General features: G+C 53.1%; 1 protein-coding gene across 2 annotated transcripts; it reads left to right on the top strand.

Moving 5' to 3' along the window:
• The first annotated feature begins 1,032 nt into the window (after positions 1–1,032).
• TRIB3 (tribbles pseudokinase 3) lies at positions 1,033–12,460 on the top strand. Of its 2 annotated transcripts, none has more exons than XM_032351120.1 (4): positions 1,033–1,253; positions 3,095–3,385; positions 6,309–6,601; positions 10,622–12,459. In XM_032351120.1, the coding sequence occupies exons 2-4, from the start codon at positions 3,095–3,097 to the stop codon at positions 11,112–11,114; spliced, it is 1,077 nt and encodes a 358-aa protein (XP_032207011.1). In that variant the 5' UTR covers positions 1,033–1,253; the 3' UTR covers positions 11,115–12,459. The 2 variants fall into 2 exon arrangements, with proteins under 2 accessions (XP_032207011.1, XP_032207012.1); XM_032351121.1 differs by having other exon boundaries at positions 1,034–1,063; positions 10,622–12,460.
• Positions 12,461–17,588: the final 5,128 nt, after the last annotated feature.

A 17,588-nucleotide genomic window follows, 5' to 3' on the forward strand; every position in this document is an offset into this window, starting at 1 on the left:
ATCTAGATGTCCTGGTGTAGAAAATGAGTTCATTAGTCCCTCCCTGGCAGGGGAGTCTCCAGGGCTAAATGAGATCCCAGAACACCTTGGTAAGCCCTGAAGATCCTGAACACAGGTGAGTTGGTCCCTGGGGCTCCAGAACCTGAGAAACAAAGGTAACCACCTATGGCTCATCCAACCTCTGCCTGAAGGAGTTATTTTTGGATCCTGGTGCCTTCAGACAGGAAGACCTAAAAGGGATTTCCCAGGAAGGTGCCGGACCCCTAGGGCTTCATAGGGATGCTTCACCAAATAGCAAGTGGCCCCAGGGCCTCCTAGGCTTGGGGTAAAATCCCTGTTTTGGGTGCCTTCCCCTCTCCAAGCCTCCATTCTATTTACTGAGCACTTAGGATGTCCACATAGTTCTTAGCATTTTGTCCCAGCAAACCTCTTACGAAGTGAGACTCCTTTTTACAGAGCAGGACCCTGAGCTCCAGGAGGCTTTGAAGTAGCTTTCCTGCGTCTGTGCAAAGGTGGGAGGCCTCTATCCAATGAACGCTTTGACATCTGCCCGACCTCAGGCCTCCCCAGGCGACCATGCTAGCTCTTTGGCGCTGGAGTCAGCTCCTAAGTCTGCAGTGTTTGCAGAGCTCCTGGGCTGCTTTCCCAGTGCTGGGCCTCAGGCTACCCCTTAGTAGGACTGGTGAGCGGAGCTTCCTGATAGCCCAGGGTCCTCCTAAAGTTCATAAGGCAATGGTTTATAAACAGTAAAGCACCCGGAAACTGTCACGGTTTGCTCTTTTTCTCCCCTGCATCCTCGGAGGGAGGATGTTCTTCCCATTTCACATACGGGGAAACTGAGGCTCAGAAAAGTAAACTGCTCTTTCCAAGGTGATCGGGAGAGCCAGTAGAAGGTGTCTGAGCGGGGCTGGTGAGGGAGGAGGTTGAGCCCAGACACCGCTGGAGGACCCGCGAGGGGAGAGGGGCGGAGCGGGGCGCTCTGGGGCGGTGACCCCAGGGGCGGAGCCCGGGGGATGGTGCAATCCCCGGCCGGAGCGCAACAGGCAGCAGCAGATTAGCACAGGTTTGCATCACCCGGGCCGGGACCGGAGCCGGCGCTGGCGCCGGGAGACACTCGCCGCGGAAGCGCCGGGGGCTCCACACGTGTCTGGCTGCCGGGGGCCGGGGTCCCGAGCTCGGTCGCTTCGCAGCGGGGTCCCGGCCACGTGGGAGTGCCCCGGCGACTCTGGACCTTGCCGCACGCCCCGGGCAAGGTATCCAGCGGAGCCCGAGAGGGGCCGGGGCCGGGAGCCGGCGGGTGGGAGGGTGAGCCCTGGCGAAGGTGGCGGCGGTATCCGAGGGATGTTAAGGAGGTGGGGACAGAGGTGTGGGAGTGTCGCCCCGAGCAGTGAGTGTGGGGCGGGGGACGCGTGTGTGCGAGGGGCCTGTGGTGGTGGTGGTGGGGGGGTGTTGGGGACTCTGCAGGGTCTGTGTCGCTGTAGGCTGAGCCTGCGGGGCTGGGTGGGGGGGATGTGTGTCGGCGGCGGTGCGACCTGTGGGGAGCGCTGCGTACTTGGTGGCAGGTGTCGGCCGAGCGGGGGACACGGCTGGGGCCGGGCTGGGGTGCCCCCGGGGGGGGGGGTTCGGGGCGAGTGGAAGCGAGGATGCCCCGCGCGAGGTGCGGGCCCCGGGAGCGCACGGAGCGCCGGCCGCAGGTGTGCACCTGGCGTTGTGGCTTCGGGTCGCAGATTGTACTGTGCGCGCGTGTGTTTTGTCCCTGCGGACCCTGGGGTGTGCGGGGCGGGGGCCCACACCTTCCCCTTCTCGCAGCCCTGCGACCTAGCCTCCTTCCCTTGCTTCTCCCCCTCCCGCCGCTCCGTTTCCGCTGAATCCTCTGCCTCCGGGCACCCGCCGCCGGTCGCTTCCGCTCCCACGGGAAGAACCTGGCTGGGGGAGGCGGGGCGAAGCCGCCGAGGGGGATGGGGCACGTGTCAGACCGTGCCGGTGACCTTACTGTTATCAGTCATGCAGTGGGGTGCTTAATCGTTGGGAGAGCAATGTGTGTGGATGCCTGGTACACTTGCCCACGGAGGATGAGGTGTGTGTCACTTGATGCAGGCTGTGCCCCTCTCTTCCCTTGAGGTTGGTGTCTCAGCTAGCCGGCTGGGACAAACTGAGGTTTTGAGGGGTGTGTGCGCACCTGTCTGCTCTGGGTTCTGTGAGTGTGTGTTTGGTATGACCTGCCTGTTCCCCCAGAGGTGTCGGGAAAGGGCGAGAAGTAGATATGAGGGGCTATCTCCAACCTAGAGCGGAGATTTTAGTCCCCGCAGTATGGCCTGTGAAATCCCTTGCTCAGTTAGTCCACCTGCCGCTGGAGCTTATCCCAGGCCCTACCAGCCTCTGAGACCTGGACACAAAAGTAGCCTGCAGTGCTGCCATGGCGGTGGGGGGGGGGGGGGAGCCACCCCAGGGACAGTCCCCCAGAAGAGCACTGTAGCACCTTCAGCTGTGAATAGTGGTAACAATGGACCGACGGTGGTGACCATTTTCGGACCCCCACCCCCCGCAACAGGGTCACTCTGAATTATTTGAGTTTTCGTTTCATCGTTGTAAAAATCCTATGGGCTTGGCATGCTGCTCCCACTTGACGGATGAGGGGCTGAGACTGGGGGAGACTGCAGGACTTGCCCAGAGCTACCCAGCCAGGAAAGGTGTGAACCAGGACTAGAACCCAGGCATATCTGTCTACAGCCACCTGCTGTTGCATCCTTACCGCACTGGGATTATGGCCTTTCATTCAGTGTGGGGGTCTCCCTCCTGAGGCAGCCCATGTGCTGTAGTCCATGATGTTTAACCAGCCCCCTGCTGCTGGCTATTTGGGGGTGTTTCCTGCCTTTTGCTATTAGATACAAGGCTCTCCTGAACAGCCCTTCATGTGTTTAAGATTTTGGCGAGCATTTTAATGGGAGGAGAAATTCCCAGAAGTGGGACACCCAGTTAAGGGTACGTACATTTGTCAGTTCAGTGCAGACTGCCAGGTCCCCCTCTGTAACAGCGAGGGAAGAGGGGGGCCACTGAACAGCCTGCCTTCATTGCTTTTTCCCTTTCTTTGTAGATGCGAGCCACCCCTCTGGCAACTCCTGCGGGCGCCCTTTCCAGGAGAAAGCGGTTGGAGTTGGACAATGACCTAGACACAGAGTGTCCCACCCGCAAACAAGCTCGAAGGGGGCCCCAGCCCCAGCTGCCTCCCTGCCTGCTGCCTCTGAGCCCACCCCCTGCTCCAGCCCGGGCTCTCGCTGTGACCACTGCCTCCCGGCTTGGGCCCTATGTCCTCCTGGAGCCCGAGGAAGGCGGCCGGGCCTACCGTGCCCTGCACTGCCCCACTGGCACTGAGTACACCTGCAAGGTAGGTCTTCTGGGGTCACTCCCCGCCCCACCCCCAGCATCACAGGGGCCTAGAAAGGGCCTTTGCTCCAGAGGATTGTCAGGGAGGAGGCGTCCTTTGGGTTACTTTGTTCCTGTATTTATTGGGGAAGCAGCCAGTGAGCCCCCAGCCCTCTGTTAGGCCTGGCCTGGGCTGAGACCAGAGTGCTAAACCTGACATACCCAGCCCTGGGGAATGCACAGTATAGGCCCATAGTGTGATACACACCAGAGGGGTGGGGTTTAGGGGCTGTGGGAGCACAGAGCGGGAGGCTCCAGTGTGTTCAAGGGGGATGTCAGAAAAGGCTGAGCAGAAGTTACCAGGAAGAAGTGAGAGAATGGAGATCTAGACAGGGGAGGCAGCAGTGCAGGGGCCTAGAGGAGCAGGAGCAAGCGAGCCATCGGGGAGTTCAAAGGACTTCACCATGGCCAGAGTGGAGAGGCGCAGGAGATGAGGGCTGCCCGCCACTGGTTGTGAAAGCGTAAGAAAGGAGCTCACACTGGGCTGGGGGGGGACGTTGGGGGCGCTGAAGATATTTGCACGTGGGAAGGATAAGGTTGGGTAGATGTCAGAACTCCTTCCCGGGAGGGAAGGACCTGGAGGTCATTGGGCCTAGCCTGTGACCATTTCACTGATGGGAAGACTGGGGTCAAGAAGGAAGGGCCAAGCGCGAAAACTCATTGTATTGGGCCTGGCTCCTAGGGTGAAGGCCAGGGTTCTTGGCAGAAATCAGGAAATGGGCAGGGTCAGGCCCACGGGACATTGGCAGGTCGTAGCCTAAAAAGACAGAAGTGAAGAGCTATAATAATAGGTATTCACTGTGCACCGGGTACTACGTTGATGGCTTAGTGTGTGTAATCGCTTCCCATCTTCACACAGTCCATGAGGTAGCTACTATTATTGGCCCATTTTGCAGATAGAGGATACTGAGGCTCATAAAACTGTGGTCTCAGAGCCAGGGGGTGTCAGAGGTGAGACTGAGCCCAGGGCTGTGGCCCCATGCTAGGACATAGGTTTCAGACACAGCAGGGTGGCTTTGCTCCTGGTGGTCAGGGCAAGGAAGATACAGAAGACCCACCTATACAGGAGACCGGAAGAAGAGGGCCCGAGTCCCTTTAGGAATGCACAGAGAAGCAGGTGGACCGAAGCCTCCTCCCGGGAGCAGTTGCGACTGGCTTATGCTGGGGGGGGGGGGCGGGGTGCAGTAGGCAGAGGGGTAGAGGCAGACCTATGGTCCAGCCATAGGCTTTACCTGGGCTCTGGGCTGCCCCCTGCAGGTACCCAGTGCTGTGCCCCAGGTGCTCTAAGGAACCCCTGAACTCTGGCTCCTTTTCCTGCAACATTACAGGTTTTCTTCTGTTCCTACTGGGGAGAGGAATCCATGACCAAAGCAGGCTCAAGCCAGAAGCACCATGCTTTCTCATGGCCCCAGTTACTCAGAAACATTTAGGGGGGGTCTCCTGGCACGTGCTTATCCCCATGCTAGCGGGAGCCTTGGGGCTGCCATTTTCACATCGCCTTCTCTGCTCAGTGCGTAGAATGATCACCGTCCTGTCTGTAGATTATCACCTATTCATTCATTCATTCATTCATTCATTCAACAAACGTTCACTGAGTACCCTATGCGCCGTATACCAGGCTGTGGGTTCCAAGAGTTCTGTTGTCATCAGGCTGATGCTCTAGTGGAGGACATGGGCAGGAAACAAGGGAATAAATAAAATACAGCACAAGGGAAGGCTGATCCTGGGCCAGGTGATCCTAAAAAAGGGAAAGCCAGGAGCTGGGAGAGAGGGGGACAGGGACCATGGGGGAGCAGGTGATTTCAGCCCAGGACTCACTCTCCAAGGAGGTGACATGTGAGCAGTGACTTGTGTGAGCTGGGGGAGTTGGCCCTGTGGGTATCTAGGCAAGAGCATCCAGGAAGCAGGACAGGCAAGTGCAGATGTACAGAGGCAAGAACGTGCTTGACCTGACTTAAAAAAAAGTAATCTTTGTTTTTTGGATTCTTTCTTCCATGCCACCTAACTGTGTGTTGTTTTAAGACGTGCTTACATGTTTTTCCATGAATTAAACATGTATGTGCTTTATTGGTTTATTTTCTGTTGGCAGAGCCAACATAACAGGGGAAGGATTAAAGGCAGACAGACTGAGTGAGTCTTCCAGCTCTGCCTCTCTTCGGCTGTATTGGCTCCAAGTGCCCTTGCTTCTCTGAACAGCAGTCTGAACCAGCAGGAAAACAGAACACAGCTTTCAGGGCTGCCGCGAGGCTCCCGTCTGATTTCCATACAGCCTCTAGTACATTTTCCGACAACCTCATGCGCCACTGGCACCACTGCCCCTCTTCCCTCCCTGCTCCAGCTGAACTGATCTGGGGTGGGTTTTTTCTCCAGGAATTCAAGCTCTTTCTTGCCTCAGGGCCTTTGCACTGCCCCTGTCCCCCACCTGGAAAGCTTACCCCATGGGCATCTCTGAATCATTCAGGTCACTTTCCCAGTATGGAGTTTAGACCTTTTTCAACTAGGTGCCCCCTTCCTTTTTTTTTTTTTTTTTTAAGATTTTATTTATTTATTTGACACAGAGAGAGAGAAGGAGAGAGGGAACACAAGCAGGGGGAATGGGAGAGGGAGAAGCAGGCTTCCTGCTGAACAGGGAACCCTACATGCGGCTCCAACCCAGGACACTGGGATTGTGACCTGGGCCAAAGGCAGACGTCCAAGGACTGATCCACGGTGGGGGTGGGAGGGTGGCGGTGACAGGACAGCTGCTTGCTGCCAGAACACCCAGCCCAGCGCCTAGCACACAGTACTGCCTAAACCCTTGGCTCTGACTGTTTCCCAGGCCGGCCAGCACCCCCAACCCCCACCCCCGTTGGCACCTGTGCTCATGCCAAGCGCCCCCCCCCCAGGTGTACCCGGTCCGCGAGGCCACGGCGGTGCTGGAGCCCTACTGGCGGCTGCCTCCGCGAGGACACGTGGCCCGGCCCACCGACGTCCTGGCAGGGCCCGGCCACTTGTACACCTTCTTCCGGCGGTCCCACGGGGACATGCACAGCCTGGTGCGCCGCCGCCACCGCCTCCCGGAGCCCGAAGCCGCCGCGCTCTTCCGCCAGATGGCCGCCGCCCTGGCTCACTGTCACCAGCACGGGCTGGTCCTGCGCGATCTCAAGCTGCGGCGCTTTGTCTTCACCGACCACGAGAGGTGAGTGTGGTCCCACAGAACCTCCTCACGGCCATACCTAAGAGATGGGCCATGATGGGGAAAGTGAGGCCCACGAAGTCAAAGGAACTTACACAAAGAAATGGAGAAGCCCCGACTGGCTCCTCGGCCTGGTTCCCGGGAAAAGCTTGGCTCAGGGCGAGTGAAAGCCCCCTGGGCTGCGGCACTGCGTTTGTGACAGTCATAATAGACAACAGTGATGAAGAGCTTGGCTGTGCTGTGTGACTCCGTGGGGGGCTTACAAAGATGAGGTGGGCACTGTGCTTGTTCCCATAGGCAGGGGGGAGGAAACAGGCCCAGGAGAAGTCAAGTTACCCCCAAGATTCCACAGTGAAATTGATAGTACAGCTGAGACTCGAATCCAGATGTGACCCTGAGCTTGAGAGGCAGGAGGCCTGGCTGCCCAGAGCTGCTGACTCTGGGTGACTCAGGGTCTCTGGACCTTAGTTTTCCCACTGGTGGGGGAAAGGCCTGCACTGTGATGATGTTTCCAGGAAACCAGGGCCACAGACAACAAACCACAAGGGGCCCTGAGGTTCCTCACATGGGAACTTGCCTGTGAAATGGAATCCGTGATCTTGGAGGGAGGGAACAGAGGGGGACCTGGCATGCTTTCCCCTCCTCCCGACTCCTGGGGGGTGAGCAGAGTGTGTCGGGAAGCACGGCAAGCCAGTCAGGTCCACATGAACAGCCATCGGAGCATGGATTACGTGGCATGATGTGTGTGTGTGTGTGTGTGTGTGTGTGTGTGTTGGGGGAAGGAGGCCGACCTCATTGCACATATTGTTTTATTTATTTTTTTTAAATAATCTCTACACCCAACATGGGGAATCAAACTCACGACCCCAGGATCAAGAGTCACATGCTTTTCCAACTGAGCCAGCCAGGTGCCCACCTCCCACTGCGCATCTTAAAGTTTTTGAAATACTTTTAGATTTTCAGAAAAGTTCCAAAAATTGGTGCCTGGATAGCTCGGTGGGTTAAGCCTCTGCCTTCAGCTCAGGTCACGATCTCAGGGTCCTGGGATCAAGCCCCACATCGGGCTCTCTGCTCAGCAGGGAGCCTGCTTCCCCCTTTTTCTCTGTCTGCCTCTCTGCCTACTTGTGATCTCTCTCTGTCAAATAAATAAATAAATAATCCTTAAAAAAAAGAACTTCCAAGAATAGGGCAGGTTACTGTATCTCTTTCATCTACTTCCCTTAATGTTAACTTCTCACATAGGCACAGAACAAGTATTAAAACTAAAAAACCAGGGCTCCTAGGTGGCTCAGTCGGTTAAGCGTCCGACTCTTGGTTTCTCAGGTCATGATCTCAGGGTCGTGAGATGGAGCCCAGTGTGGGGCAGGGTGTGAAGCCTGCTTAAGATTCTTTCTCCTTCCTGGGGATAAAAATATATGTTTATTTTAAAAAAAAAAAAAAAAAAAAGACCTAGGAAATGAAAAAAAAAAAAAAAGATTTTTTCTCCTTCTCTCGCTTTCTCTCTCTCTCTTTCTCTCCCACCCTCCCTCCCTCTTTTTTTTCTCTCAAAAAACAAAACAAAACACCAAAAAAACTAAGAAATTAATCTTGGTCCAGTACTATTCACTAAATCATGGATTGATTCCGATTTCAATAGCTTCCCACTAATACCAGTTTTCTCGCCAGAATCCAATCTAGGACCCCGGCCCATGTTCAGTTGTCCTGTCTCCTTAGTCTCCTCCAGTCTGAAACCGTCCCTTAGTCGTTCCTTGTCCTCCTTGACTTTGACACTTTGGAAGAGCACCAGTCAGTTATTTTAGACATTGCCCCTCAACTTGGATGTGATGGATGTTTTTCTCATGGTGAGATTGATGTTGTGCATTTTGGGCAACAGTATCATCAGGAAGGCTGTCTGGGTGACTCAGTCAGTTGGGTGTCCAACTCTTGGTTTTTGGCTCGGGTCCTGATCTTGGGGTCTTGAGATGGAGCCGTGCGGGGAGCCCCATGTAGGGCTCTGCATGCAGTGCTGAGTCTCCTTGAGATTCTCTCTCCCTCTCTCCCAACTCACACATGCATGTGCACCCTTTGTCTCTCAAATAAATAAAATATTAAAAAAAAAAAAAGAGTACCACAAGAATGATAGGCTCTTCTCAGCACACCGTGTCAGGAGACATGTGATGTTAACCCCAGTTATTTGGTTAAGATGGTGTCTGCCAAGTTTCTCCACTGTACGGTTCCTAATTTACTGTTTCTAGTTAGTAAATACCTTGTGTGTGTTGGGGGCGGGGGCCAGCACCTGGGTGGCTCAGTCGGTTTAAGCCTCCAACTCTTGATTTCTGCTCAGGTCATGATCTCAGGGTGATGAGATTGAACCCCATGTCAGGCTCCGCATTCAGTAGGTGTCTGCTTCTCTCCCCCTCCTGTGCCCCTCTCCCTGCTAGAGCTCCTTCTAAAATAAAAATAAAATAAAGTCTTTAAACACACATACATATATATGTACTTCGAGGCTATGTGTGAAAATACAGTTTCTCCTCAAACTTGCCGGAGCATTTTCGTTGGGCCTTTGCCTTGCCCCTAGCAGTTACTATTGTGATGCTGACCTCAGAGTGATTTTTCTAGTTCCTCTGTCCTTCTACATTTTATATGAAAATGAACATGCCTTTAGTAAGAAGTAGAATATAAATTTTATAATGATGTTTAAGCTAATACACAGCTTCAAATACTTTTTTAAAGATTTTATTTATTCGACAGACAGAGATCACAAGTAGGCAGAGAGGCAGGCAGAGAGAGAGGAAGGGAAGCAGGCTCCCTGCTGAGCAAAGAGCCCGATGCAGGGCTTGATCCCAGGACCCTGGGATCAAGACCCGAGCCGAAGGCAGAGGCACCCACTGAGCCACCCAGGTGCCCCTTCAAATAATTTTTTACCTAGGCTGAGTAGCATCACCCGCAGACCTCCCAAGGTGAGAAAGTGCTTCCTTGTCTTTTTAAAGCAGTTTGAGAAGCACTCAATGTGTGTAGAATGTTTGTAGAAGAGGGCTAGTGGAGACAGACCTGGCTTCGAATCTTGGTTCTTCTTACTACCTGCTCTTTGGCCTTGAGCAATGGCTTTACCTGCCTGAACCTTGATTTTTTTCAAATGCCAGCAGGCACCCAGGAAGTGGTGTCATAGGATAATCTTAATAGCAGTGGTAATAAAAAAAAAAAATGGCATTGGTAGCAGAATGGTTATACTTAAGTAACGTAGAATGTTCTGTGGGAATTGTTTAAGGCAGAAGTTGCAAATGGCTGGCTACACACACTTTTTTTTTCTTTGGCCACATACATATTCATTTCTTTTTAATTGAGATTGGCTGCCGACATTTCAAAAATTGGGATTTTTCATTTGCATGATTTCTGGCTTTTCTTGGGGGAAAAACGGGAACACGGGACTCCCTTGGGAATGGTGAGTGGTTCATAGCAGTGGCTCTGGGTGGGTGAGAGCTGGGGTTCACATTTCCAGCCCTGTGCCCCATGGCTCTAAATGGCGTCTTCCTCACAGGTTGTGTGAGGATGAAATGAGATGGACCAGGTAATGAGCTTAGCTCTGGGTCAGGTTCCCCGTGAACACTCCAGAACATTGATGGTAATGTTGTTAGTGGTGCCCTTTTTAGACGGGGTTTGTGCTGAGGTGTTTGGCGTGGTCCCCACTTCTGATTTCTCTCACTTTATTACCTGCCTGGACCCTAATTTGCCTGGTTTAAGAGAGGCTCAGTGGCCTCAGCCCCCTCAGTCCCCTCCCCGAGGGGCTTTTGGGAAATGCGCTCTTCTCAGAATCCTAGTTCACACTCAATTGCTCTGCGTTCTTGAGAAATGACTCAACATCTCTGAACCTGTGCCGCCTCGTGTGTAAAATGCCATCAACCAACCAGTCTCACAGGACAGGCTCAAGTCTGCCAAATGCGTCAGGCTTTCAGGAAGTGGGTCCCATTAAGGGTGAGAGTGTGCAGGGGTGGCATGGGGTTCCCCACGGGAGCTGACCCCTCTGTCTCTCTCCCCCTGCCACAGGACAAAGCTGGTGCTGGAGAACCTGGAGGACGCCTGTGTGCTGACCGGACCCGACGACTCCCTATGGGACAAGCATGCATGTCCAGCCTATGTGGGACCGGAGATCCTCAGCTCCAGGGCCTGCTACTCGGGCAAGGCCGCCGACGTGTGGAGCCTGGGCGTGGCGCTCTTCACCATGCTGGCTGGCCACTACCCCTTCCAGGACTCAGAGCCTGTCCTGCTCTTTGGCAAGATCCGCCGCGGTGCCTTTGCCCTGCCGCAGGGCCTCTCGGCCGCTGCCCGCTGCCTGGTCCGCTGCCTCCTTCGACGGGAGCCGGCGGAGCGGCTCACAGCCACGGGCATCCTGCTGCACCCCTGGCTGCGGGAGAACCCGATCCCCTCAGCTCCGTCCCGATCCCGCCTCTGGGAGGCTGACCAGGTGGTCCCCGAAGGGCCGGGGTTGGAGGAGGCTGAGGAAGAGGAGGGAGGAGGAGCAGTGGGTCTGTATGGCTAGGTAGCCTTAGACTCTCAGCCGCAAACAGTGGACCGAGTTTGGAGTGTCTCCAAGCTCTCTCCTGCCTTTTTTGCACTGAGCCAAACCTTAGTGCCTTCTACAAGAGAGAAGGGAAGAGGCGTGTGTGGATTGTGCTGTCCGCACACCTGTGTGGTTCCTCATACCTGCACACACAGGCCCGTGCATTTAACACATCCTTCTTGGGGGTTCACTGTGTACCAAACCCTGTTCTGGGTGATGGGAACACAGCAGTGAAGGAAAGGCAAACTCTTGCTCCCAGAGCTCCCCACACTTCTCCACGCCCACAGGTCAGTGTCCACACGAGGCCCTCTCACATACAGGTATCCGCACCCACTTGAGCTGGTGTCTGGGCCCTTCTGACCTGGGACAGTCCCTCTCACAAATTGCTGTGCCAAAGGCTCCAGGCCTCTCCCTCACAACTCAGGACTCCAGACCCCAAGCCGTGGTGGGATCTGTGCTCCCAGCAGCTCTGCCTTCTCCATCCAGCCCTGAGCCCAGGATTCGGGCTGGAGGCTCACTAGTTCAAACTGTGAGGCTGGTCCTCATCTAACTCAAGGAGTGCTTTGGAATGAGGGTCCATATCTGCCCACCTCTGGCCGAGCACCAGAGTTTGGGGTCAGAGGAGGCAGGATCTTCCTCCTGGCAAGTCTCAAGCCCTATTCTGGGTTTTGGATCAACACTATGGGTTTTGGATGCCATAAGAATATATTTTTACCTTTTGCCTAATAAAGGAGTTATGAGATATGTTAATGTCTGCTGGACATTTGTTTGAGCCTCTCCTCCCCATCTCTGACCAGTTTTCCTTGTGGTGTGTGAGCTCAGATTTCCTGCAGCCCAGCGGGATTTGTGCACGCCCTCTGTTCCTTCTGGAGGCACTGGTGTCTCTGTTAGGGTACTTTTTGGCTGCAAGTAACTGAAACTCTGGGCCAGAGTGGAAAGAAGGAAATTTCACACAAAGCAAGAAATCAAGAGGGGCTGGCTGATTCAGCTCTCAGAGCTGTCAGCAAGGACTGGCTCCCTGGGCTCATTCTCTCTCTGCTGTTGTCCCTGGTGACTACGGACACAGTAGCCACAGCTGTCCCACGACCAGAAAAAGCCAGGGGCAGGGTGAATTTGTAGCCCCCAGAGGACTCAGTCTTCTGGAGTCAGACTGCCACTCACTGGCTGACCCTCAAGTGTCTTAACTGCTCTGCTCAGCTTACCCTCTATACAATGAGGGCAACAGTGCCCACCAACTCACAAGAGCTGAATGAATTATTTCCTGGAAAGCACTTAAACCCTCAATAAAGGTTAACTGTTACTATCACCCATAGAACTCTTTCTTGGGATGGGGAAAACTCCCAGAAGCCCTCTTAGCAGACATTTGCACAGATTTCCTTGGCCAGGGCTGAGTCACGTGTCCTTTCTTGACCAATCACCAGCAGGGAAATGAGGGTACCCGAATTAACCATGAGTGGGTACAGCCTCCCGGAGGCTCCTGCTTCATGTGGGAGGGGGAGTATCACTTCAGCAAAGTCAAATTCTGGGAGGAGGTAATGGGAGAAAGCACGAGAACAGAGGTGTGCCGGTTAAGGTTATGGCTGGCTGCAGACAGGTGAGGGAGGCTGTCCAAGATCATCCAGCCACCAGCCTGCAAATGGACAGATCAGTCAGGCTGGCCGAGACCAGAAAACTTGCCACAGGTTCGTGAACTAAATAAAGAGATCTTTGTTTTAAGCCACTGAGTTTTAGGGTGTTTTGTTACACAGCAAAAGCTAACTGATAGACGGACAAGTCAGCTTCCTCTCTCTGCAGCCAGGATTGCCATGGACAGGGCCCCAAGCTTACTTCTTTCCCCTCCCGGCTTCCAAAGGACAGTTGGAACCACACAAATGAATAATCCCAGTTCCCTCACTGAGTGTCCTCTCTGGCACCAGTGGAGAGAGGGGAAGGGGCACAAACTCATATAAAATGGGGGTGCCCAGTGGCAGGAACTCTGCTAACTTTTTATCTACATTACATGGCAGGACTTGTTTGATTCTCATGCAACTCTTTAAGAGGAATGTGCTTGTCATCTTACAGGTAAGAAAAATGTGGTTTAGATTAGAGAGCAGAAGACTCAGCCAAGACCACACAACAAAGAAAAAGACTCACCCAGTTTTGCCTTGAAGCAGGAACTTTTTTTTTTTTTAAAGATTTTATTTATTTATTTATTTGAGAGAGAGAGTGAGAAAGCACAAGCAGAGGGATAGGGGGAGAGGGAGAAATAGATTCCCCGCTGAGCAGGGAGCTTGATGCAGGGCTCAATCTCAGGACCCTGAGATGGTGACCTGAGCCGAAGGCAGACGATTAACCGACTGAGTCACACAGGGACTCCGTGAAGCAGGAACGTTTGACAATGTGGCTCAGAGGCAGCTGCATAAGAACTGGCACAGAAAAATGCAAAATCCACTCCCACCAAGTAATGCATGTGGCCACACCCTGGATGCAGTCAGTGAGGACTTTCATGTTCCGTTTATATTCATATAATGATCATTGTAAGAGTTTTACAATATCAACTGGGATACATGTATATTATTGCAAATGAGGGATTATAGGAAAAAAATTTTTTTTAATTGTATTTATTTATTTGACACACAGAGAGGGATCACAAGTAGGCAGAGAGGCAGCTGGGGGCAGAGTGGGGCGGGAGGGAGGCTCTTTGCTAAGCAGTGAGCCCGGTGCAGAGCTCTATTCCAGGACGCTGAGACCATGACCTGAGCCAGGCAGAGGCTTAACCCACTGAGCCACCCAGACGTCCAGGACCATTAGAAATTTTAATTGAGGGGGGCACCTGGGTGGCTCAGTGGGTTAAAGCCTCTGCCTTCCACTCAGGTCATGATCCCAGGGTCCTGGGATGGAGCCCTGCATCGGGTTCTCTGCTCGGCGGTGAGCCTGCTTCCCCATCTCTCTCTGCCTGCCTCTCTGCCTATTTGTGAGCTCTCTCTCTGTCAAATAAATAATTAAAATCTTAAATTAAAAAGAAAGAAAGAAAGAAAGAAAGAAATTTAATTGAGGTTTTTCTCTGTAACTGGGAGCTAAACACAAAAGATAATATTGTGGCCTGCCCCATTATTATTCGCTTTCGCAATTCAACCACTACTATGAACAGAGACTATGGGCCAGGCATGGAGCCAGATGGGCGCGAACGTGGTCCCTCCGCTCAAGGACTCAGCCTAATAGAGAAGCCAGATGTTAAACAGGTAAGCACCCACTAAGAAGCTAATAACCAGGGGCACCTGGGTGGCTCAGTTAGTTAAGCGGCTACACTCTGCTCAGGTCACGATCTCAGTCATGGGATCGGGTCCCACGTGGTCTGGCTCCCTACTCAGCAGGGGGTCTGCTTCTCCCTCTCTCTCTTCGCCCCCCTCCCCCATGCTCGGTCTCTCAATGAAATAAATAAAATCTTGAAAAAAGAGAGAGAGAGAGAGAGAAACTAATTACCGCTGTGGTAACTAAGTTCTTTGTTGCTAAGGTGGGAGTCATCAAATATTCCAGGTGCTCCCCCACCGCCCCCCAAGTCACGTGATCAGTTCCGACCAATGAATAGTGTGTGTGCATAGCCCTTCTGGGCTGAGGCCATTGAGAGCTGGTGAACTTACACCCCTCTCGCAGACACCTTGAGGCCACAGTTCCCCTAGCTACAAGACCGAGGAGGAGGACCGCCAGATCCACACTGGATTTTCCGAGCAAGAAACGAAGCTTCCTGGGTGATATCTTTGTGAGTCGGGGTGTGTCTGTTGGGCCATAGGTTTAATGACCGTGATTAAGGAAAATTTGCCCCAGAGGAGGGGAGGAAATTTCTCTCCGTCAGGAACTAGGCTGTAGCAGTCTTGGCTGCATTACTAACAAAAACTCAGTGGTCCCTGCTTCTGTGGGTCAGCAGTGTGGGCTGGGCTCAGGCTGGGCTGGCTTACTCACAGGGTAGCGGGCAGCCCCCTCTAGAGCGGCGCCCAGGCTCACTCCTGGGTGTGTGTCCTGCTCTGACATTGTCAGTCAGCAGGCTCCAAGGAGGCAGGGTTGGGTGGCTCCCCTCTGTTCCCCCAGGTCTCTCTCCAGCAGGCTTAGCTGCAGCCCCCTCACCTGGTGGTCTTGGGTTTCAGAAAGCAAGAAGAAAGGGCAGATGGGAATGTGGAGCTATGCTGGTGTCACACCCGCAGAAGTCCCATTGGCCAAAACTTGTTACACAGCCAGATTTGGAGGTGGGAAAAAAGATTCTCCCTCTGGATGAGAGGAGCTGAAAATGATTTATGGCTTTTTTTTAATGTTTTATTTATTTGATAGAGATCACAAGTAGACAGAGAGGCAGGCAGAGAGAGGGGGAAGCAGGCTCCCCATCGATCAGAGAGCCTGTTGTGGGGCTCGATCCCAAGACCCTGGGATCATGACCCGAGCCGAAGGCAGATGCTTTAACCCACTGAGCCACCCAGGTGCCCCGATTTATGGCTTTTTATATACTTAATTATTTTATTTATTTAAAAAAATATTTTATTTATTTGGTGGAGAGAGACACAACAAGAAAGGAAATACAAGAAGGGGGAGTAGGAGAGGGAGAAGCAGAGCTCCCGCTGAACGAGGAGCCCGATGCGGGGCTCGATCCCAGGACCCTGAGATCATGACCCGAGCTGAAGGCAGACGCTTAACGACTGGAGCCACCCAGGTGCCCCTACACTTACTTATTTTAACGGGCAGCATGAGATCTACTTGATCAAAGATGTTGACCACTGTGTACCCAAAACTGACACTTCGGGCTGTGGTCCCTGAACAAATTGCTGGGTGTCTCTGGGTCTCCCCCTGTTCCCCTGCTCTCTCCTTGGCTAAGCCCCATTCCAGCCTTTGAACCTGGACCTGGAGACTGTGAGAGTGGGCCAGCCCTCTCTCCCCTGTGCCTGCCTGTGCAGCCCGAAGAAAAGAGCCTAGATGTGGTGGGTCAGTCCCCTGGGTGTTTGTTTACAAAGCTGATCCCTGACCTCTCCTGACCTGTGAGTCAGACTTCGTGCACTCGTGCATCTTAGCAAACTCCCTGGGAGATGCTTCTGAGCATCTGATTTGGAGAACCTCTGTATTCTGGAAAAATCCTGACTCCTTGGGGGAACTCAGAGCTCACTTCAGCTCTTCGCTGAGCTTGCTTGACCCCAGCCCAGGTATAAAATGGGTATAAGTTCCACCTGACCAGGATGCCAGGATGGGCTCAGAGGTCTGAGAGGTCCCTATCAGGGGTCAGATCTGAGCCACCATGCCTGTTGTACTGACTTTACCTCTCCCCTCACCTGGCTCTGTGGTTCTTCTTACCACTTAGCCCCACCTGGTAGTACACTCTATCTCTGTTGTTTGCAGGAGTTACAGAAGGCCAGGGACTATGTTTTGTTCATAACAGTCTCCCCCTAGAACAGTGCCTGGCACCCAGAGCTGCTCAATTAAATGTTTGTTGAATGACTAAATAAAAGCCGTTGCTATGCAGACCCTACATGGCTAGAACAAAGAAGGACACTTGTTAGGGAAGGTTAATGTTTACTGAGCATACATCACATGCCAGGCATGGTTCTAAGCACTGTCTGTCCTGTCTCATTTGACATGTGTTAGCCAGCCTTTACCGTGGCCCCCATGATCCTTGACACATGGGATTCATGCCCTTGTGTAGTTCCCTCCTACCCTAAGCTGGGTTAATAGGGGTAACAAATACGATGCTGTGAAAATGAAGAAATATGACTTTTTTTTTTGGTAGCAGTCCTTAAGTAGTGTATTATGTCTTCAAGACACAATAATGTCAAATCTTATCTAAGAGAAGAATCTTTCAGACCAAGGAACCATCACCCTGATGAGTGGCCCATTTGTCATTTTCTTTTCCTTCTTTTTTAAAGATTATATATATTTATTTATTTGACAGAGAGAGAGAGACAATGAGATCAGGAACACAGGCAGGGGGAGTGAAGCGGAGGAGAAGCAGGTTTCTGGCCGAGCAGGGAGCCCGATGTGGGGCTCGATCCCAGGACCCTGGGATCATGACCTGAGCCGAAGGCAGACGTTTAATGACTGAGCCACCCAGGCGCCCCACTTTTGTCATTTTCATAAGCAGCTGAATTCTTCCCCTTGGATTTCTCAAACTTGTGGGTCCCCCACGTGTAGCTAAAACAAAACACTACAAATGGTGGCCCAGTGCCAAGCGTGGATGTCTGAGTGTGGTGCCGCACACCGGAGCTGCCCTCACCGAAGTGTGTGGGAAGGTGCAATGCTCGAAGGACCACAAAAATATGTGTGGTCCCATGTTGCATCCATGTTAGATTCCCAAACTCGTGGGGTAGGGTCGCAGCGATGCCTCACTTCCACACACGGATCCCCTCGCCCTCCCCAGTCGTGGGGAATCACTGTCTGACTGAAGGAGTAAGGCTCAGCCATAAAATATGTCATGGCTCCTGCCTCACTCTCCCAGATCAT

The sequence above is a fragment of the Mustela erminea genome, chromosome 7 (assembly GCF_009829155.1).
Source record: "Mustela erminea isolate mMusErm1 chromosome 7, mMusErm1.Pri, whole genome shotgun sequence".
Taxonomy (NCBI): Eukaryota; Metazoa; Chordata; class Mammalia; order Carnivora; family Mustelidae; genus Mustela; species Mustela erminea.

Excerpts from the sequence above, each read along its gene's own strand:
- TRIB3 (XM_032351120.1), top strand. The coding sequence starts at position 3,095 with ATGCGAGCCACCCCTCTGGCAACTCCTGCGGGCGCCCTTTCCAGGAGA. Across the intron at positions 3,386-6,308 it reads GCACTGAGTACACCTGCAAG|GTGTACCCGGTCCGCGAGGC; the intron begins GTAGGTCTTCTG and ends CCCCCCCCCCAG. Across the intron at positions 6,602-10,621 it reads GTCTTCACCGACCACGAGAG|GACAAAGCTGGTGCTGGAGA; the intron begins GTGAGTGTGGTC and ends CCCCTGCCACAG.